The 22,400-nt window shown below is 35.3% G+C and overlaps 6 protein-coding genes across 7 annotated transcripts; 2 read left to right on the top strand and 4 right to left on the bottom strand.

The window, feature by feature from the left end:
• The first annotated feature begins 35 nt into the window (after positions 1–35).
• On the top strand, positions 36–422 carry LOC149897398 (FUN14 domain-containing protein 1-like). Its single transcript, XM_090116381.1, has one exon. It carries the CDS (start codon positions 36–38, stop codon positions 420–422), a length of 387 nt encoding a protein of 128 aa, XP_089972507.1.
• A 2,515-nt stretch (positions 423–2,937) lies between these two features.
• LOC149897399 (uncharacterized) lies at positions 2,938–8,246 on the top strand. Its single transcript, XM_090116279.1, has 5 exons — positions 2,938–2,962; positions 3,465–5,885; positions 5,963–6,202; positions 6,293–6,895; positions 6,977–8,246. The coding sequence occupies exons 1-5, from the start codon at positions 2,938–2,940 to the stop codon at positions 7,189–7,191; spliced, it is 3,504 nt and encodes a 1,167-aa protein (XP_089972405.1). The 3' UTR covers positions 7,192–8,246.
• A 750-nt stretch (positions 8,247–8,996) lies between these two features.
• Positions 8,997–12,745, bottom strand: LOC149897400 (transmembrane protein 234 homolog). The gene is made up of 4 exons (XM_090116122.1): positions 12,557–12,745; positions 10,287–10,429; positions 9,686–9,848; positions 8,997–9,273 (listed from the first exon to the last, which is right to left on the bottom strand). The coding sequence occupies exons 1-4, from the start codon at positions 12,570–12,572 to the stop codon at positions 9,206–9,208; spliced, it is 390 nt and encodes a 129-aa protein (XP_089972248.1). The 5' UTR covers positions 12,573–12,745; the 3' UTR covers positions 8,997–9,205.
• On the bottom strand, positions 11,385–12,560 carry LOC149897401 (three-prime repair exonuclease 1-like). The gene has a single exon (XM_090116121.1). The coding sequence runs from the start codon at positions 12,393–12,395 to the stop codon at positions 11,529–11,531; it is 867 nt and encodes a 288-aa protein (XP_089972247.1). The 5' UTR covers positions 12,396–12,560; the 3' UTR covers positions 11,385–11,528.
• Positions 12,746–15,708: 2,963 nt separating the features above from the next.
• On the bottom strand, positions 15,709–18,869 carry LOC149897402 (NF-X1-type zinc finger protein NFXL1). Its single transcript, XM_090116120.1, is given in 1 exon segment — positions 15,709–18,869. A coding segment is annotated over 1 exon segment (2,478 nt). The 5' UTR covers positions 18,743–18,869; the 3' UTR covers positions 15,709–16,264.
• A 602-nt stretch (positions 18,870–19,471) lies between these two features.
• LOC149897403 (three prime repair exonuclease 2-like) lies at positions 19,472–21,071 on the bottom strand. Of its 2 annotated transcripts, none has more exons than XM_090116240.1 (2): positions 20,821–21,071; positions 19,472–20,744 (listed from the first exon to the last, which is right to left on the bottom strand). In XM_090116240.1, the coding sequence occupies exon 2, from the start codon at positions 20,722–20,724 to the stop codon at positions 19,870–19,872; it is 855 nt and encodes a 284-aa protein (XP_089972366.1). In that variant the 5' UTR covers positions 20,725–20,744; positions 20,821–21,071; the 3' UTR covers positions 19,472–19,869. The 2 variants fall into 2 exon arrangements, with proteins under 2 accessions (XP_089972366.1, XP_089972365.1); XM_090116239.1 differs by having other exon boundaries at positions 19,472–20,726; positions 20,821–21,069.
• Positions 21,072–22,400: the final 1,329 nt, after the last annotated feature.

Raw genomic sequence — 22,400 nt, forward strand, 5'->3', positions numbered from 1 at the left:
CATATCTATACCAGCTGTTTAAAAAATGTACATACATGGCAAAACCTATACCCGCTGATTTCGATCTACGCAACATAACAAAAAAGGATTTGAAGCCCGAGGATACGTTTTTCGACGCAACAGTAAATAAGTTCTATAAGAGTAATGGTAAGGATCTCGCGCTGGGGACACTAAGTGGATGGGTGGCCGGAGTGGGTGCCATCAAAATTGGCAAAACCGCCGCATTCGGTTTAGGAGGTAGTATCATTCTTCTGCATTTCGCAACAGAATTAGGTTATATAAATATAAATTGGGAGAAAGTTCGAGAAGCCATGGGCCATAGTCAGGATCTTATTGATAAGATCCTGCGCTTTATGAAGAAAAATAGCTGTTTTTCAGTCGGTTTCGTCGGCGGGTTTTTCTTCGGCGTGGCGTCTGCGTGATGGAGTTGTGTTGATAATAAAGATATAAATTGAGAGAATGTATTTTTATTTTACATAGTTAACATTATCTTACTTCTTGATTTTTACAAAAAATCTTATCTTTACTCAATGAATATAAAATTTATGTATTGGGTTCGAATCCCTTAAGGCTTTGTCAGATAGGACGCGTATTTTAGCGCTGCGTAGTAGCGCTACAGCGTCCTGTTTTAACGTCGCGCGAGGCTTCGTCAAACAGAACGCTTTAGCGCGCGTTAGGACACAGCAATTGATATTATTAAAGCTGCATGTTGTTTACATAATTATCACTTACGAACAAAACAAGGTACAGTGATATTAACTCCGGAGTCGGAAGAATTTTTACTTACCAGTTTCATTAATTTCTTCTCCGATTTGTGCCCACAATTTTGCCTTCATTGATATATATTTATAGTTTATATGATCTATCCTTCGTATTATAGAAGCATGGATATTTTCTAACCAATTCTATCAAATTTTCGGTCATTATGCAGCATTTTATTATTATTTTACGCCTATTAACTCCGACGCTAAAATAAAATTTGTAAAAAAATACAACACCCGACGTTAAAGCGTCCTAACGCCGCGACAGAGCGTTGCGTACTGCTAGCGCCGGCGCTCTGTTTGACGGTATTCTACGATGGTAGTAGAACACATCTTAGCGTCATATCGCGGCGTCAACTTAACGCTCTGACGCGCGCTAAGTACGCGTCCTGTCTGACAAAGCCTTTAACCTTTACTCATAAATTACCTCACGACGCATGCGTCAAATGATAAAAATCAAAGGACATCCCTGACATTAATATGCAATTTAAAACTGCCTAAGATAGTGAATATTAAGATAAATAATACAAGGAAGCTACAAAGTTGATCAAAATACCTACACGAGATTTTTCAGTTTACAATGAAAATATAATTTTCTTTTAAATGCGCATGAAAACTGCTCCATGCTTATTATGATAATGTTGAAGACAATAAAATTACATAGAATGAGCAAAGCTTGCCCTAAGCGTAGATACTAGATTCTCACGAACATCAGATTTGCACTTAATATCATTTTATACTACAATCTACATATTTAGAGTTGGGTATTAATTATTATAAAAATAAAAAATGCAAATAAAAGCTGTAAGCATCAATGAGGTGCAAGGATATAACAGGAATTTTAGCGCGCTCTTCAAATGATAAACTTAAGGTACAACTTAACAAAGATATTTAAGGTACTTGGGTACTTTTATTCATGAATATTTATGATAATTATATAAATTAATAGCCGTTAAAGTTGGATTATCATTGGGCCTATCGTTGAAAAAAAAATTAAGACAACTTTTATTTCGATCTTCCCTTGGTGATTGCAGGTCTAGTCATACGACACCTATTAAGTATTAACTTAAAAACTGTTTACTTTTACTATGTGAAGGGAACTTTTGACAATTCCGAAGATAGTAAAAATTCAGTATGTAGGTACGCCAGCTAGTTATTTGTATACAGTTCATAGGAACCAGTGGCTTAATATTTCCTATGATTCAACCTCTATGAGTTATGCTGACCATAGTTATAACATCGTCGAATGTTCACTGTAGTATATTCATTAGATAAATCTATAACAGTACTAAAACATATTCCTAATACACTTGATACTTGATACTTAGTAACTACTTATAATATACTCGATGAGTTAAAAATATAAGTCCATTTTAGTAGATTCGCATCTAGAATAATCAGAATAGTATTATATGATATTTATCTATAATTAATTGACAAAGTAAAGAAAAAACCTAAATATTAATCAAAATATCTGAAAAATATTATCTTCGATTATTTGATTCCTTCTTAGATGGCCTAGATTATGATACAAAAATTTAGCTTGTTGCTTCTTGTAGTCTTGGTATAGCCACAGATTAGATAGGTAACAATTGAGGAGCGTCGGAACAAAAAGCGATAAATCACATTTGTGTTTTTTGTCAGAAAATGTAAAAATATGTCCAAGTTCATTTTCTAATTTAGAGTTAATAATAATTAAATGATAATTATTATCGTATAGGTACTTATCTAATTCTATTACATAAAGACTACACACTATGTACACAGTTGACAATAGGTACCTAAATAGAAAAACATAAAGAAATACCTGTATATATAATGCAATTTATTTAGGTCTTGCTGTAATCATTTCGACTTGCTGTACCTACATTAATATCAATATAATATTATTTTATTTATTAGTACCTAGTTAACATTATGATAGCAAACAGTGCAAGTTTCAATAAAATCGGTTCATCTGTTTAATATAGTGTAACTAGCTTTCCGCCCGCGGCTTCACCCGCTTTGTCTAAAACATAATAAATTATATACTAAAACCTTCCTCTTGAATCACTCTATCTATTAAAAAAAACGCATCAAAATCCGTAGCGTAGTTTTAAAGATTTAAGCATACATAGGGACATAGGGACAGAGAAAGCGACTTTGTTTTATACTATGTAGGTACTTAGTGATAGTGATGATGCAACTTGCAAGTAGCATAGGTACCTATTTCCTATACGTATCTGCATTGGAAAGCAGAGATAATAATAAAATAAAGATCGCTTTAGAACCCCACAGCTGATTCATAATAACACATACATACAAAAATTAAGGAAGCAACATAAGATCTTATTTTTATTGTTCTTAAATAATAATTATAAGACAATGATAAATTAAGAATTAATAATATAATAAACAGAAGATTGAATAACGAATGATAGTTTTCATATTTGTAGTAATTAATGTACTTTTCGTGTGTACTTTATTTGCCTAAAACAGCTTTTATAGTATTTTATTTGCAAAACCTTTATCCTATTTTTTCATATGAATAACTAGATACGAATTATTATCTTACTAGTTTTTCTCACTTCAACGCAATAACTGTAACTACTTCAAATAAGAAAAAAGTCGTATATCCGCCATATTATATCAACGAACCAACATTTTCAGATAACAGACAGTTGAATATTTGCGATATACTAATATTATTTTTCTGTATTACAGGGAGACTGAACAAGCCAGTTCAACCAGTGCTACCTACAACTGAGGAGAGGCCACCAACGGCTTCAGACACGCTACCACCACCCATAGTGTCTTCAGCACCATCTCTACCACCGCCGTCAATCTTACCATCTGCTTTACAATCAACTGTGCCATCCACCATTCCCATAGCTGCTATCCAGCCTATGCCAAAATCTATAGAAGCCTTTAAACCACCTGAAGAATCTAACCCGCTGCCATACCCAGAGAAACCTACGTTTGTTCCCCCCAAATCTATTTCTCAATCCCCAAAAATATCACCTTCATCAATTCCAAATCCAAGCCCTAGTGTAGCCACTACAAAACAAGTGCAAGGATATCCCAATTATGGATGTTACATGTATTCTGTACCGGTCTACTCCGCTTTTCAACCTGTATCCTATCCAGTTATCGTTCCATCGAATACCAGTTCACGAAATGATCAGCCACCTGCGACTGAAGTCGTTTATCCTTTAGTTCAAACTAAAGAAGCGACGCCTTTAGCCAATGAAGATAAAAATAGCGATGCTATGCCACCTGACAAACCCCCAGACGATATGACTAAATCTCAAACGGATTTTGAAGAACATTTTACTCCCAAGGTTGTTTCTACATCGCTTACAGAAAAAGTAAATCAGATCAATGAAACCAACATAGAAAATAAGATAGAAGATTCTACTTCTACTGTTACAATGGGCTTAAATAAAGATTCAATAAAGAAACCCCCAGCGGAAAGATTCAGCTTAAAGACCAGTATACCAATAAGTAAAATCGATATGAAGTGTGTCACTAGTACTCCGGAAGGTTTTCAGGCGCCAATGAAAAAGCCTTTTAATCCTGCTTTTCACACTACGAAATCTGAATCACCGAAAATAGAAATTCAGAGCAATGTGCTAATTAACGATAAAAGTTGCAAGGATACTACAAATAGCCCCATACCAGTAAATAGTATAAGCACTTTAATATCAGCAGCAGAAGTCATTAATCAAGCTGAAACTCAATTTCGGAAACCTGAGCCAAAACTTGAACCAAATATGGAACTAAAGAAAGATCAAAGTGGACAACCTAATAACTTGCCTTCGCGTCCTACATTTAATGCTAAAGATATAAGCAAGCCAAATCTATCCACTTCGTCACATGAAAGATCTATTAATGAACAAAAAAATCAAATACTACTAATCCAAAATAAAAATTCGACTAACCAAAAAATGTTGTTAGCAATACAACAACAAAATCCCCAAGTATTGCTACAAAGAACAACTATCGACCAAAAAAACGCGCAACCTCCTTCACGACCGTCGAGCCAAATAAAAAAGTGTAAAGAAGAACTCATCAGTGAGAATGGTTCGTCGTCTAAAGTAGTTTCACTTAAACGAACGCATCAAGGCGACTGTGATGAGAATGACTTCGAAAATCTCATCACTGAAAACCAAATATATGGCAATAAGATAGTCGTGAAGGAGAAGACGCAAGGTACGTTGCAAGAGCAAGAAATAAAGACAAAAAATAAAACTGAGAAGCCAGTACAAATTCCATCTAAAAATGTTGTTCTACAATCGAATTTTGTATACCTCAGTAATGTTCAGTTTCCAGCCAATGTTATGATGTTTAAAAATAACGTAAAAGTTAACAATGAAAGTTCAAAAGTTAACACTCCTCCAACTGAAAATAAACAAGATAATAATTTAAACAATATCGATAGTTCTGTAAAACAGAAATCAACAACAGAGACTAAAGACGTTCACATACTAAAATCGAGTAATAACAGTGTTCAAAAGCCCCCAAATAAACAAAACAAAACAGATGTAGTGTTTCAAGCGCCTAATCAAAAAGTAATGATCAATCCGCAGATTGTATACCAAGTTCCCATGATAATAGATCGCGATAATAAATTAAATCAGCAAATTAGTAATCGCGACCCTACTAAAGTCTTGGCAGATGGTAGTAAAGATAACCAAAAGCAAACGGATCCTAAAACAAATGATAAAGTATTTTTCGCTTGTCAAATGGATACAAAACTACAACCAAAAATATTAATAACGAATATCCGACCAAAGTTAACTCTAACCGAAGAAGTTAGTGCATTAGATCTTTATGAGAAAAGAAAAAGGATTCGGAGGCTGAAACACTTGACGAATCGTGATAACAAAGAAAGCAAAAAAATAACAGCGGAAGACGGCACAAAAAACATCATAACACCAGACAAAATGACAATCGAAATGTACAATGAATTTGTTTCGATAAAGGCAGACACTGATAATGTTGATAGTGATAGTGAATACGAAGACAATACTATTGCAGATTATAATAAAATCATTGAAGACTATGGGCCATCTAAAGAAAATGGACAAGGGAAACAAGAATTCCTTGCAAATTTCAGATTGGCTACGAAAAATGTATACAAAGGTGAAAAAACAAAGGGTTAAAATTATCCATTCTTAATATCAAATAACAAAATATTGAGAATTCATATTTATTTTCAGATAAAGAAATGGACCGCCAAGAAAGGATCATAAGGAAAGATTCTGTAGCATCTGCTTATATAACTGCTGGTAGACTCGATATCCTCACAAAAGATGATCGATGTCAAAACATTAGTACAGAATCATCTCTAGATGAAAACATTCCAATGTACTTAGAAGAGACTGGCGTTCAGCAACAAAGGAAACAAATGTTCCTAGCTCAACTGAAACTTACACATGTTAATAAACATTATAGAGAAGGTAATATGTTTGTCTCTAACACAAGTTATATTTTGATGAAAGTCAATGTTTGCTATTAAAATATTAATTCGCGATTATTACCTTTTTCAGGTTACGAGAAGATATGGCAGGAGGTTATCAAAGAGAGGAAAAGGCGGAATGGAGTAGAACATCACAACCAAACAAAGCAAATAAAACTCGACCCACAAAATCTAAATTTAGATACGAATGGACAACTTAAACTTTTAACAGAAATAAAGAAGCAAGTCAATGAAAACAATAATCTTATTAAGAAGAGAATAGATTCATACTGTGACAGTGGAGACAGTATTAAAGTATTAGCAGAAAAGAATTTTTCGGAACTGAACAGATTGTCGAAAATAGCGAACATAAGTATAAAACACTTTAGTGGTCAAGATACGAAAAAACGTGACTTGAATCCAGGTTTCGACAGCGAAAACATCCAAGCAAAGCCAATCCCGAATTATACAGAAATAAATATACCAAATATAACTAAATTAATTTCGTTAAAAAACATAGAGACAGACAAAGGTGGAGTAGCAGATGCATCAATGGATGAGTCGAAGGGCTCAGCTGGTTTAGAAGTTGTTAATGATAACGGAGAACGCGTGCGAGACTTCAGCTGCCAAGTTGCAACCAATCCGTGGCCAGGAGTCGAAGGTTTCATCAAAAACTATAAAGATTATGATGCAGGTGAGATACTTATTAAACGAAACTAACTTTAACATTATTATTTCAAAACAGTATCTTAATAATATTGTATTTCGTTTACAGCTCGAAAAAAGGAAATTGCAGATCTAACTCGTCGTAACACAACATTGAGGGTTGAAAGTGCCTACGTCACCCGCAATGCATCCAGAGACTCTGACCGGGCAAAAGCTCTGCTTGCTGAAAGGAAGAATCTCGCAAATGAAGAGGCTGCAGTCAGACAATCAATCCAGAGGCTGTACACCGCTATAGAGACTATAAGAAACTGTCGGGACACATAATTTTAAGTCATTTGGAGGAGATCCATATTGTATAATTCAGATAGAGATAAAGGACGGTCATTTCAATGTAATGTTGAATGCCTAGGCATTACCTATCTACAACTATATTATAGGACAGTCAAATCTTAAAGTACAAGCTCTATTTTTTTTGTTTAACTTGTAATTACCAAATCCTTTGTCTCTATAAAATAACTAAATTAAAACTTTATGTCAATTTGATGCATCTTTGATACTGAGAATACCTTTTGTTTTTTGAATTACGAGAAATACAAATACATAATTAAATGAATTTAAGTAACTATGAATGCATTGGTCAATTTTATGAATACATATTGTATGGTTTCTTTAACGGGAAATTAAAGTAATATGTATATGGTAATATCTAACTACATCGATCTAGAAAGTGGTATTATTGACTTTGTAAGCGTATGTATTTTTATTAGTGCTTATTAATAAAACAAACACAATAGGTATATACCTAGTTTATTACATATAATTTAAAAGTAATTTATGTTGAACGGTGGACCTTCAGGGCTATTTGTTCGTTGTTCACAATAAAACATATTTTATTCAGAAATTTTATGGAAATCTTGCACTTTTTTCAATGATGTTGCATATTTTGTATAATTAATAATTATTCTTATATTATTACTGATTTTTTTTAGACTGGACTGCTAAGCATGTTTTGGATAATTAATTTGATAGATGGCGCTGTATTATATAGAAAACTTTAATTTTTGTTTTCTTGGATACCTTTTTTTTATTACTTTTAAGTTTTATGCCACCATTAATATTGCTTTAAAAGTATGTAAGAATAGATTGGATGTAAAATATAGTTTTATGTTTTACAATAAGTAATTATTTATTCACATTATGATGAATTTTATTGATAAGAAGAATAATTAACAAGTGCTACTTTAAAAGTAGACATTTAAGTATTCTAGTTATATTTTAAATTCTACTCGAAGTAGATGAGTAAAGAGAATATTGTCCTATTTTGCAATATTGTTTTCATGCCTATTTCTATTTTGTAATTGTCGTGATTTATTTTTTGTGCAATAATTGTATGTAAGTTTAGAAATAAAGATTTTAGTACATTTTTTCGTTTCATTTAAATCTCATTCAATCCTTACTAATAAATATATACTTTTATACTAATCCATACTAATATTATAAATGCGAAAGTAACTCTGTTTGTCTGTCTGTTACTCAATCACGCCTAAACTACTGAACCAATTTGCATGAAATTTGGTATGGAGATATTTTGATACCCGAGAAAGGACATAGGCTACCTTTTATTGCGAAATATGTACCACGGGCGAAGCCGGGGCGGACCTCTAGTACTTTATATACGAAAGTTCTTTTTTTCTCTCTAAGGCTGGCTCAAGAAGATATGACCACAGACTAATAATAATATACTACGATCAATGACTACGATATGACTATTTGCAACTTATTTTCATTGACGAATCTGAATGAAACATTGGAAAGATATAATTTATAGCCTGGATTATCTCAGGCATACATAATTTTTTTCTTTCCTTTAATAGTGCGTAGGTATCATTTTACTTTTTTTAATTAATAACTTGAGACTACAATAATTAATTTTTGTACCTATTTACACGTTTAAGTTTTTAATTGTTAACTGTTATTGTTTTATCAGTGGGAAGGAAAAATATGGATCATTAGATAAATTATACGTAGGTAAATAAAATAATACAACTTTTGAAATTGATATTTTTATTAATCTTGTATAAATTACTACTTAGAATAAGTTATTAAGTTATCACAAATAATTAAGACACAAGACTATTTGCTGTACCTATACTATATTGCTGTACCTATAATACTGCTCTTTAATTGAGGTAATTAGTTCTATTATTAATATATTACAATATCTGTGAAACAAACCAACATTATAGGTAAAATTATTATATAGATTTAAAAATCTGATATAAGGGTTCGTTAGACTTTAGAATAATCTTATCTTCAAAAGAGTGTATGACTATATGCACTACCCGACGTTGTCCAGACAACAGAGGAATGTTCCAGCAACTATTAGCACGACCCCGAGTATTGCCACTGAAAAAACATACATATACAAGTTAAAATATAAATATAGTATAATAAATGTAGCTCAGTAATGTTAAAAGAATTTGTGTACTTTTTGAGTTAAAACTGAAATCCTATCAAAAAATATTTCCACTTATAATTTTACCAAGTAGGTATTTATTACCGTATTACTAAAGCAACTTTTCTTGTTATTCTGGTATATAAACTACATCACTGGCAAGTGGAAAATATTATCAAAATCCGTTCAGTGGTTTTTGAGTGATAAAATATCATACCTACATGTATGGTAGGTATTTTTTCACGTACATCCTAAAAAATTTTCACATTTATAAAATTCGCGGGTTCGAATCCCGCCCCGTTATCAATTTTTTTCTATTCTTTAAAAATGTATATAATATAATAGTATAGATTAAATCTGCACCCCAGTCTAGCGGCTCCTCGCTACCAATCGCAGCGCCGGTCAGCGCTGTGAACGCGAACGCGAGGCTGTTCGCAGCGGGCACAGCGATGGAGAGCGGCATCCGCTGAACCGCAGCGAGGTATGCCAGCGAGCCGGTTTGGTTCACCAGCCACGGGACCACGTACTAGATTAACAATATAATAATTTCTACTAAATGTTTTTTAGCAAAGTAAGCATGAAATAAAAAATGTTAGAAAATTTGTGACTGATGATTTTAGTAAGTACAAAAATTATTTTTACTCTTTTCTTAATTTCATAAATTGATTTAATTATAACAAATGGCAGATTTACTTTAAACTATGTATTTACTCAAATAATACCAAGGATTAATAAAAAAAATATTGTTCGTGTGTGCTTTCAACCGACTTCAAAAACAGAGGAGGTTATAAGTTCGACTGTTTTTTTAGCTATCTCACAACTTTTAACTTATACTTTTATAATTCTTTCCGGTAATTTTATAATAGTGCGTGCTAATTTTTATTTTGTTCTGACATAGGTTTAGTTTTTCGTTAAAAAATTATTGTTCGTGGATGTGTATGTGTGTGTATACATGCATACATACCCTCCAATTTGACAGTAAAAAAACAACTTCCGCGTACGCCTGTCCAATCTTTGAGTTAGCGTGCACCGATCGCAACCCCTTCGTGCCCTGGCGGATAAAGGGGTTCGTGCAACCCCACAGCACCCCCGTTAGTAATAATAGTCCTAAAAATAATAATTATATTCTTACAATGAAAGAAAAAATAAAAAAAATGTAAAAAAGGGTTTCTAAAAAAGGGACTAAAAAATTATTATTTTTTGTATTCGATATGTAACGTTAGTAGTTTATACTAGTAATATATTAAGTAAGGTATGTAGGTTCAGAGAATTAATAATTTATGAGAGAGACTTGATTTCGAATTACAATTTTGAGATTTCTGATGTTTTTAATTTTAGTGTGGGATTCGGTTGTAGGTAGAAAAACTATTTAAATTTTTTGTAGGTTCCTCTGTACCTTTGGTGGGTTTTGTGTGTCCTTTTGCGAGAACAGTAGAAAATCTATTATGAAAATATTAAAATAAATAAAACGACATTATAAAATGTATGCGTAATTTATATTTCAATTACCAAACAATTTGAGATCAAAAAAATATGTTTTAGTATTACAAACAATATTGGTATCAATTACTTTTGAGATCAATTTCAAAATATAAAACATGCACTATAGTTATATTGTAATAAAAGTTTGATTTTGAGCATACATCAAAACTACAAAAAATGTTTGAAAAAAATAAGTTACGGCTAGGATTGATGTAACAAAATGACTGCAATACATTTTTAATTGTACTGTTTATGTTAAATATGTACTCTTATTAAATATAAAACTAAGAAACTTCATCATAAATTAAAAATAGTAAAATCAGACTTAAACTTTAAATTTATTTTTACAATTATCATATCTCTCTTATTAATTTCCAGTAGCATGCATAATGGTTAAAACAAATAAATTATAAAATATGAAAAAATATCATTATAACATGATAGGTATAGCGCCCGGCAAACTTCTTGGCCAAAAAGTAGCATGGTGGGGGAAGTTTGTGCATCAAGTTTTAGTACATTTTTATATGGGCAAGCTTCCCCCACCACGCTACTTTTAGGCCAAGAAGTTTGCCGGGCGCTATATATCTGTACCTATTACATAAAATATAGTTTCTAAAATATAAAAATATAACTAAGCAGAATATAAAATGTTTTAAAACTAAATTATAGCTTGAAAATAAAATAATAATATAAAAACTTATACTATAAATTAAAATCATCACAATTATTCACCAATTGGTATACCAATTGTCATGGGTTTTATATCGGAAAAATGCAGAAAATTGTTATCGACCCAATCTACAAACTTATGTTTCACAGCCACTGCACACTTTAATGTCATGAAAGAATCAGCTTCAGCTTGATGAGCGTCTATACTTGGTGTTTTTAATAACTTTTCATATATTTGTCCCAATTTATATCCCTTCTTTGGTCTCTCACCATCGCTCCACACAAATCTTCTTTTTAATTTCTCACGATTTACCGGTTCCACTCTACCATTGTTGATCCGTCGTTTAGGTGTTGATTCATTGATTGATTTCATCTCCAATGTATTTTTTTGAAGTAAATTTTCTTCAAGGAATGTTTTATCTATTGATGTTGTTGATTGATCATTCATACTTATAGTATTATTATCTTCTGGTCTTTCTAATATATCAAAGAAACAGTGGTAGCTGTCAGCGCATAGAAGATCTGCTGGAAAACTCTTACCCAACTTATCTAAATGGTTCTTGAGTATGGGAAAGTCAAATCTGAGGCCATTTTGAGCAACTAAACACACAGGTTTTGTGAGTATGTTTAGGAATGTGTTTAATATATTATATACATTGTCGTTAAATTTTGTTTCATGTTCAAGTAATTCATTACTCAATTTTGTGATTTTTGTGCTTGTTGGACATATCATTCTTCCAGGGTATAGACACAGAGTGACTTTTTGCTGAACGCGCGGCGCGTCACCTATTTCGGTATCAAGGATGTGAGCGCGTTTCACCGCTATAAAAGACAATTCTGTGATACGCGTTCTATTATTATCCTCTTTAGGGAGGCTTGTAGTTTCAAAGTCTATAAAAACGTACGTCGCGACTCGCGTCATGTTGCACACTGATGTAAACACTCAACCGCTAAGTTCACTGCACTCGAAATCTTTAGTCCTAAGAATTTAGCTGAATGAAAATACCGGCTTATCTTTCTGCAGTGCGTCCTGCATTTGAAATAAACTCCAACACTGAGTCATAGAAATGATAATGCGCTTACCTAGTCCCTCCAACATGATTCAAATCATTAGTGAAATGCACGTCATTAGATTATCATAATTAGACATTCATTTACAAAAAGTTTAGCGAGCATAAAAATAATTTCGTGTTTATTAAAAATGTGATAACAACACGTAAAGTGCACGTAAATTATATAAATTCTACCATTTATTGATGTTGTTTGTTTTGATATGAAATGTCATAACATTTGACATAATAATATAATATTAAGATGACATAAATCTTACATAAATAAATGTCAGCGTTGCCCTCCACAGAGCAAGTAATTGTTGCCCTCTACGATTATTTGGATTCAATAGCCAAAGCAAAATATAATATAATTTTTTATTATGTTCGATTTTTAGATTTTTATGAGATATATAGAGTACCTACTAGGTTTCCGCCCGCGCAGTCAAAGAAATACCCACATACCCTAGTTCCCGTTCTCGTGGGATTTCGTCATTTTCCCGGGATAAAAAGTAGCCTATGTCCTTTCTCGGGTATCAAAATATCTCCATACCAAATTTCATGAAAATTGGTTCAGTAGTTTAGGCGTGATTGAGTAACAGACAGAGACAGAGTTACTTTCGCATTTATATTAAAATAAGTATGGATTATGGAGTTATTGAAATACATACCTATTTTACCTTATTAATTATTATATTGTCGACTTGTCGAGTACACCACCATCACTTACACCATTAACTACCGCTGAATCCCTGATGGATCTGTTAGGGTCAGATAACTGCGTGCTGACTTCGTGCTACGGCTGGAGTGGCACAGGTTGTCGCCAAAATTAAAAGTCTAGGGCTAAAAGTAGCACTTGAAAAATCAGAAGCCATATGCTTTCATGGACATCGGAGGGCTCCACCGTCTGGGGAGGAGATAGTGGTGAGTGGGGTGCCCATCCGAATTGGGCCCAGACTGAAATATCTCGGTCTGGTGCTCGATCCGCGATGGACATTCCAAGCTCACTTCTCGGCACTGGCTACAAAGCTCAGCACCACGGCAGCGGCTCTCTGCCGTATCATGCCGAATATTGGGGGGCCAAGCGGGGCATGTCGCCGACTCTTTGCTGGCGTTGTGCGCTCTCAGGCGCTGTACGGGTGCCCGATATGGGCTGATAAGCTTTTAACACGTAACACTATCGTGCTGAGGCGGTCGCAGCGAGTGATAGCTATAACGGCGGGGGCACACGACGCGTTGCGGCGACGGTCCGGTGCCGGAGCGGTGTCGCTGCGTCGTCTTACATAGAAATATCTGTGGCATGTCAGAGCGGGGGCACACGATGCGTTGCGGCGGCGGTGCGGCGCCGGAGCGGTGTCGCTGCGTCGTCTTACATAGAAATATCTGTGGCATGTCACACGATGCGCTCCGGCGCCGCACCGGACTTGTAACCACCAAGACGAGGCGGGGAGGGGTGAATGCGGTGCGACGTCGGAGCGGCACCGCTCAGTTGTTTTGCATCACAAGGAAGGACACGCTGTGCAACGCTGCTACGACGCCGCTGCGACATAACAACGTTACGGCGCCGCACCGCTCGTGTGCCCACTGACACGGTGAAATCTTTGCGGTGCGGCGCCGCAACGCATCGTGTGCCCGCGCCCTCACACGATGCGCTCCGGCGCCGCACCGGACTTGTAACCACCAAGACGAGGCGGGGAGGGGTGAATGCGGTGCGACGTCGGAGCGGCACCGCTCAGTTGTTTTGCGTCACAAGGAAGGACTGACTGTCCAACGCTGCTACGGCGCCGCTGCGACAAAACAACGTTACGGCGCCGCACCGCTCGTGTGCCCACTGACACGGTGAAAACTTTGCGGTGCGGCGCCGCAACGCATCGTGTGCCCCCGCCGTAAGGGTTGCAAGGGCGTACCGCACCGTTTCTTACGATGCGGTGTGCGTTATAGCTGGAACTGCACCCTGGCACCTCGAAGCGGCCGCCCTGGCGGAGGTCTACTGGCGCAGAGCGGAGGCAAGAAGTAGGGATTCAGAGTTGCCCCCAGAAACGCTCGAAGCCTGGAAGCGGGAAGCGCGCGATGAAGTATTCCAAAAATGGCGACAAGAACTTGATATGTCCTGCGTGGGGGCCTGGACTCTCAACGCGATTAGCCCGGTGCTGAGAGAATGGGTAGAGAGACGGTGGGGGTCACTCACCTACCGTCTTGTGCAGGTGCTGTCGGGGCATGGATGCTTTGGCAGCTACCTGCATAGGATAGGGCGTGAAGCGGCCCCCGCCTGCCACCACTGCAGCAGCCAGTTGGACTCGGCCCTACACACCTTGGTGGAATGTCCAGCATGGACAAGCGAAAGAAGGCCTCTCGAGAGTTTGTTGGGAACCCAAAACGAGTTGACCCTGCAAGGCCTCGTTAAGTTAATGGTCGCTGGCGACACGAATTGGAATATGGTCGTGGCCTTCTGCGATACTACATATTATGAGGGCAAAGGAGGACGCAGAGAGGGCTAGGGAAAATGACCCAGCGGCTGACCCTCTGCGCCGACGTAAACCAGGCAGACGCAGACGTCTCTACGTCGAACGTCAGCCTTAAATTAAATGAGAACAAACACAGGGGGAGGTTTACGTAGAGACGAGCATACTACAGTTATGCTCGCTGCAAGTAAACCGGCCCCCCCTGTGACAGAGGGCGGATAGCCCGGTAATATAGTGGCGTTATCATTTTTGATACCGTCACCTATTGCCAACTTATGGGCTTGGTCGGGTCGCCAAGTTGCGGCACTCACCACGTAGGCGGCGGGGGTATAAGGCCTAGCTGTTAACCCCTGTCGCCGAAGGTGAACGGTGGCCACCGTTGGGTTTTAGTGGGTATGGCTTCCTGCGAGTCCCACATACCCCCTCATACAGCAAAACTGTAGAGGGGGATGCGTAAAAGCATTTCCCAACGTTAAAAAAAAAAAAAAAAAAGATAACTGCGTGCTCGTGCATTCGCAGCTAACTTCCGAACCGCCATTAAGTTTGAATCGAACTTCTTGGAATCGAACTGTACCTACTACTTCTTTCATTCTACGAATAAATAAAATATGGATGCATATGATAGGTGACTTACATGCAAGTTGCAACGAATTCAAAGGTTTCATGACTCGACTCATACTTATATAATAAAAGAAACAATTATTTATTTTTAAAAGCTATTTATTAAATTAAATTTAACCGACATGTTCCAAAATAATTACGCATTGTCGTTTAGACGACACATTAGATGAACTTTAAATTAAAAATATAAAAAATTAATAAAGAATTAGAGCTAGCGCACAAGAGCAACTTTTGTCTCCGCAACTATTTTGTCTCTCCCATCAACTCTATGGGCTAGTAAGAAAGTGCGCGCACGTAGCGACGCAACTCCCCATACAATTGATGGGAGAGACAAAATAGTTGCGGAGACAAAAGTTGCTCTTGCGCGCTAGCTCTTAGACAATGAAAACTATAATATTATGTTTTACATAATTAACATTATACTTGTAGGTTTCAGGAGAGGCATATTATATTGATTAATGCACTTATGCACTGGGTTGTATTATAATATAAATCATCAAAACTTATTTCACAACTAAGTATGTATAAAATTATATAAAATTATATACCTTCATTTTTTTCAAATAAATAGCTTAAATTAAAACATTAAAATTACCTTTATAAATTGTAGACTATAAAACTAATACAAACTCTGGTCAATCTAGTGAATCAACAACCTATCAATTACTAAGATGTATAAAAATACATGCTGAAATAATCAAAACTACCATTGACAAAATAGGAACCCAATATTTCTGAACAAAGTTTCTGTTGTCTTGATTAACAACAACTTTCTTCTCTTTATATTTCTTCTTTTTCCCGCTCATTTTCCATTCATACTCCGCTAACTCTCTCCTGTTTCTCTCTTCTTCCAACTCTTTTTGTCTCTTTTCTTCTTTTTCTTTCTCAGCAAGAGCCGCGAGTTTTTTAGCCTGGCATGTGTCATCACAAGCTATACTCACTTCAGAATTTCTAACAAGATTGCATGGGGCTTCTTTCTTCAAATTTCCACACGAACAGTATACTTTAGTCTTTTTCGTGCACACTTGATTAACTCCACAAGGACCTTTGTGGCATATACTCTTACATTTATGTCCACAATCTAGTATTTTTGGACACTGTTGCTTGCAACATAACTGTTCATCTGTGGCGATTATCAATTCGCGACACGGTAAGTATAGTTCTGTGAGTCCACAGTGGCATTTGATAAACTCCTTCACCTCACAAGGAGGACACGAACCAGGATGACATTGACGTTTTGAACATTTATGCGAACATTTTTCGGGCCGGGGTTTCATACACTCTCTATTACAAGGCTTGCAAATAAAAGGCACATTTGGATAATTAGGATCTGAACTATATAAGTGGCATAAAAGTGAACACTTATGATTACCGCAAGCGAGATCTTTTCCGCATTCTCTGCCTCAACACCGTCGCGCCGCCGAGTGACATGGCTGCATCTCCGTGTCGTGTTCACCGAAACAAATAACTGGAACGGGGATTTTGCACGGCGGACAGTCCAACGCGACAACCTTAGCTTTGGGTGGTTGCACCTCCCAAGGCATCACTGCTTTTTCAACTTGTTTAAAAACAACTGTAACATACTCATGACATAATGCTTCACAAGTGTGACCGCACTTACTGTAGGATTTTTTGCAAATAGCTTTACAAGATGGGCAGGCCCCAAAGTGGCAGGTGTGTTTGTTTTCATCTATGTGTCCACACTTATATTTAAACTTACAAGGTAAATGACATTTTGGTGGCTTGATATTCCTCTCTCTACCACACGGAACTGTAATATATGTTTCTTTACATTTACATGTTATTTTAGACTCTCTAGTGCACGGATAACATGGTCCTCCATGGCAAATTGTAGTACATTTATGTCTTCCACATTGTAAAGGTTTGTCACATATTTTTTCACAGGGAGGACAGCTACCATTGCAACATTTACGCGCACAATAATGCTTTCCACATGGCCTGATGCCTCTGCACTTTGTCTCACATTTAAACTCCTTGCTGCATGGTAATGATCTTGTGTGTGTTGAACAAACACATTTCTTTTCAATCTGCACTCGACACGGAGGACATTGACCTTTGTGGCACTTTTCCGGACAACGATGTTCACAATCATCATGTTTCTTTCCACAAGTGCCTAAACATGTTTCTATGGTGTCAGGACACTGTACATACTGTTGATTAGCACCACATGGGCATGACATTAAACCGGAATTGGGGCAAGGGCCACAAGATCCAGCGTGACATACTTCTTGACACTTGTGATAACCACAAGAATAAGGTTTGCCACAAACTTTTGTACACCGCCATTTGACGTCATTGCAAGGTCTTTTTATGGTTTCTGAACCACACAGACAACTTTGTAGACTAGTATATGTGCATGGAGGGCAGTCTCCTTCATGGCATAGATTTTTACAGCTGTGAGATTTGCAAAGCAGTTTTTTCTGGCATGGCTGGCCACAGGGCCATTTTGCTGTGCTACATCTTACTTTCTTTTGTTCTTTACCACAATAGCAAATGCCGTTAACAGTTTGGGGGCAAGGAGGGCATGGACCAGGATGGCAGAGCAGTAAACACTTATGTTTACAATTATCACCTTGTGACAAACGTCTACCGCAAACTTCTCCACAAGTGTGTGGCACTAACCAAGGATGATAGGGTGGATCATCAGTTTTTCCACAGAAACATCGGTACTTACGCGGTATTTCCTCTTTAGTGTAGGAGTTCCTACACTTCGGACAGCACCATTCTATTTTCTTTGGCTTACACACGGCGATTGGAGCCTGAGGCTCATCTAAACGCAGACTTGTACAGTCATTTGCCCATTTTTGAATGCATATAAGATGAAAATAAGAAAAGCAGTGATCGCAAGTCCATATTGCATCGACTCTCTTGATAGATCCTATGCAAATTAAACACGTAACAGACCGGCCACTTAAAGCTTCTTCGAGAAGGTTCTTTGTTCTATTCAGCATCTGTTTGTCGCCGCCACCTCGCCAATAGCTTTGGAATACACCTTCCAGGACGCTCGGCTCGTAAGGCTCCTCATCTTCAGACGAAGACAGGTCTTTCATTTCTTTTAAATGCTTGTGAACATTTTCCTGTAATTTTGCGGCCGCATCGCGATATCTTCGCGCCATGATTGAGATTGCCTCTTATTATTAAAATTCCACGAGATTTCTATTTAATAGATTATGTATAACTTTATTTTAGTGAAAAAGAAATAATTTTGTTGGAATTTTTTTCGGCGAAAACTATGACATTGACACAATATCAAATTCCAAATTGACAGTTGTTTAACATTTACGATGACGTTGTTCCTTGTCATCACACAAGTTTCTATATTGAAAAAATCGCATTCAAAATTAATAATATTTTTAAAATAATAATAATTATTTTAAATAAAAATTTTTCGTTTGTTTTTCGATCAATAATGAAATTGTAGTGTCTGTTTTTAATATACTCGACCAATTTTTATTAAATGTATCCATATGCATATACACTGTACAAGTGTACATATACTTACATAATAATATTTTTTTCAATTTTTTATGTATGTTTGTTCTGGCTAATCTCGACGATACTGATAACGATGGGCTGGACCGATTTTGACGGGACTTTCACTAACAGATAGCTGTTGTTATAATGAATAAATAAGGCTATTTTTGATATTGATGTTGGCACAGGAACATAAGGATTAAAAGGAAAAATTCATACACGCGTGCAGGTGAAACCACGGGGCGCAGCTAGTATTTAAATGTATTCAAGCACCCATTTTTAACAGAATAGTTTTTGGCACCAAAAGTCAATATAAAATTATTTGTACATATACTAATTAGGCAAAGCATGAAATTAAACCAGAATTACTATGTAATGCAATATATTATATTTTTTATAAAATAAGTAAGTAATAATTTTCAGTCATTTAAAATATATTAAATATTAGCATACATTTCTAATCTATATAATAAAAACACACTTAGCTGTGATGATATTACAATAATTGTGTAAATCATATTATGTAATAAAATTAAAATAATATTACTATAATAAGAATAATAATTGCTTCACTTAAGCCTAATAATAATATTTTAAAATAATATAAATGATGTGAAACATCCCCTTAATCAAATCAGATCAAATGAGTAGATAGATAGCATACTAGACTTATTTCTTAATAGTCTTTTTAGGGATCTTAAAATCTCTTTATACTAGACTATTTCTCAACTCTCATTCTTTAAATAATATATATTCTTGTTATATAATATTATTTACGTACCAGTGGTTTTATGTCACTAATTAATTTGCAGTTTTTATCAGCCCATGATAAAAAATATTCCTTTGTTGCTAAAACACATTCTAAAAGCATGATACAGTCAATTTCTGCTCTATGTGAGTCTATAGGATCTTTTTTGCAGAACCTTCTATACAAATCTGTCAATTTATATGACACATTGCTTTCTTTGCTCTTTAATTTATTGTTTTTATTCTCTTTTTTGTGTGATTTATTTTTATCTGATCCGGTAGAGATATTTTTGAATGATTCAACCAATTTGTCTATTTCCTCCCAGTCTTCATTACTGGTATTCAATTCCGGCCAATCTTCATCATCTGTTAACAAACTCTCATCTAACACAGATATTATGTTTGGAGTTTTTTGTACATCTTTTTTAGGAATTTCAATAGTATTGTCAATAATTTTTCTGAAGCCACTCATTGAATCGAGGCAGAGCAAATCTTTTGGTAGCTCCTTGTTCGCGTCTATATATTCTGATTTTAGTATTTTAAAGTCAAATCTGTTTCCATTATGTGCTACCAAACACACTGGTTTAGGAAATTGTTCTAGAAATGAGTTCAAACTTTCAATTCTATTTTTGAATGTCACTTGATTTTTTAAACATGCATTTGACAAGCCAGTGATACATGCAGCTTCAGGCTGAATGTTTCTTTCTGGATTAAAAACATAGGACAGTTTATTCATTACAGGTATACTCGTGCATGTTTCTATATCTTTTCGGGAAACAGCAATAAATGCTAATTCTGTTATTTTTGTTCTGTTCTTTTCAAATTGTGGCAGTCCGGTGGTTTCAATGTCAAAGAAAATAAATGTTTCTATCGCCATTTCTGAAAATATTGGTTTATCTACAATAACATTAATTATGTAATTTTTAATGTAGTATACCTATACTAAATCTAATTTTTATACAAAATATCTTACCTGCTCTTGCTTAAAAGGTTAAATTAAACTTTAAATACACACTTTTAATTGAAAATCTCCATCAGTACTAATAAATGTCTAGAGCTACAAATACGGATATGAATCATGTTTTGTAAAATTAGATAAGATTGACGTCATGTTTTTCATTTTAGCTAGATATTGTTTAGCAGAAATACTATTTAAAAGTACACATTCTGGTTATAATTATGTAACCTTATATAAAGTTTTAAAAATAAAATAATAATATTTTTATATCGTCTCTATTTTGTCATTGACAGCCGACAGGGAAAGCCCCGTTATCACAGAGCAAGTAATATCCTGTTATCAGTGAGTAACACCACAGGTAACACAGAGCCAATACAGTATATTATTGTTGTGATTATGACCAGTAAGTAATATAAATGAATAAATCACGATTTTAAATAGAATTTCTATAAAAAATCGATTTATTAAAAAATTATATTAAAATTTGAATTCTAAGGTTGCCTATGAAAATAAGATAAAGGAAAGAGAGAGCGTTAGATAATTAGCTAGTTATTAAATTATTTCTACTTACTTTCTAGCTTAAACGCTCTCTGTAAATTATGTGATAAATAATAATTATTAACTTATTGCTTAATTTTGTGAATGACTTTACGGTCTACTATAAAAGTTGACGTTACCTACAGGATAATTTGGTTCTCTAGCGTTCCCACTAACCAAAATGAAAAACCATTACAATTCAGCGCCGGCAATCTTCTTAGATAGAAGATGGTGTAGTGGGGGAAGTGTGCGCATCAAGTTTTAGTAATTTTTTTTATGTGCAAGCTTCCCGAACAACGCTAAAAAATGTAAGTTACGTGCCGGCAACTATACTTGCTGTTCCTTGCTTCTATTTATTGCTATGTACGAATGTATGTACCTACGCAATATAATAACATCCCGTACATAGCAAATAAGTATGTTGCCTTCAGTAGGGTTCGATCCGACTATCACTGGCTTAATAAAGTACGGATTACTAGCGTCGGTATATATAAATACTAGCTGCTCCGCGCGGTTTCACCCCCGTGGCTCCACTCCTGTTGGTCGTAGCGTGATGAAATATAGCCTATAACCTTATCGATAAATGGGCTATCTAACACCGAAAGAATTTTTCAAAAATCGGACCAGTAGTTCCTGAGATTAGCGCGTTCAAACAAACAAACAAACAAACACTTCTTTATAATATTAGTATAGATTTTACTTACCACTTCATATTGTTTGTATTAAAAGTCATATATAGAAATAAAACAAAATATGAAATTAGATCATTTATTTAAAATTATTCAATTTTACAATATCTATAAATCTTAATTACAATATATAAAAATATTTATTCTTTGAAAGCATTAGGCTACTTTTATGTAGAGATCTTATAGCGATATTTGCACACCCTATCTGTGTTAGAAGCATTTTGTTAAAATAAAAAATATTAAACATGGTAACATTTATCCTCTTACTTCTATACGAACATCAAAATATAACTATTTTTCCGAGTGATTGTTTTAATCGTCACAATTTATTTACCTATAAGAATAAACGATTGCTATGAATATTATTAT

Source organism: Colias eurytheme, chromosome 25, assembly GCF_061535395.1.
Source record: "Colias eurytheme isolate Ceu_HAF_F1 chromosome 25, ilColEury1 Martin Lab GWU primary, whole genome shotgun sequence".
In the NCBI taxonomy this organism is placed as follows: Eukaryota; Metazoa; Arthropoda; class Insecta; order Lepidoptera; family Pieridae; genus Colias; species Colias eurytheme.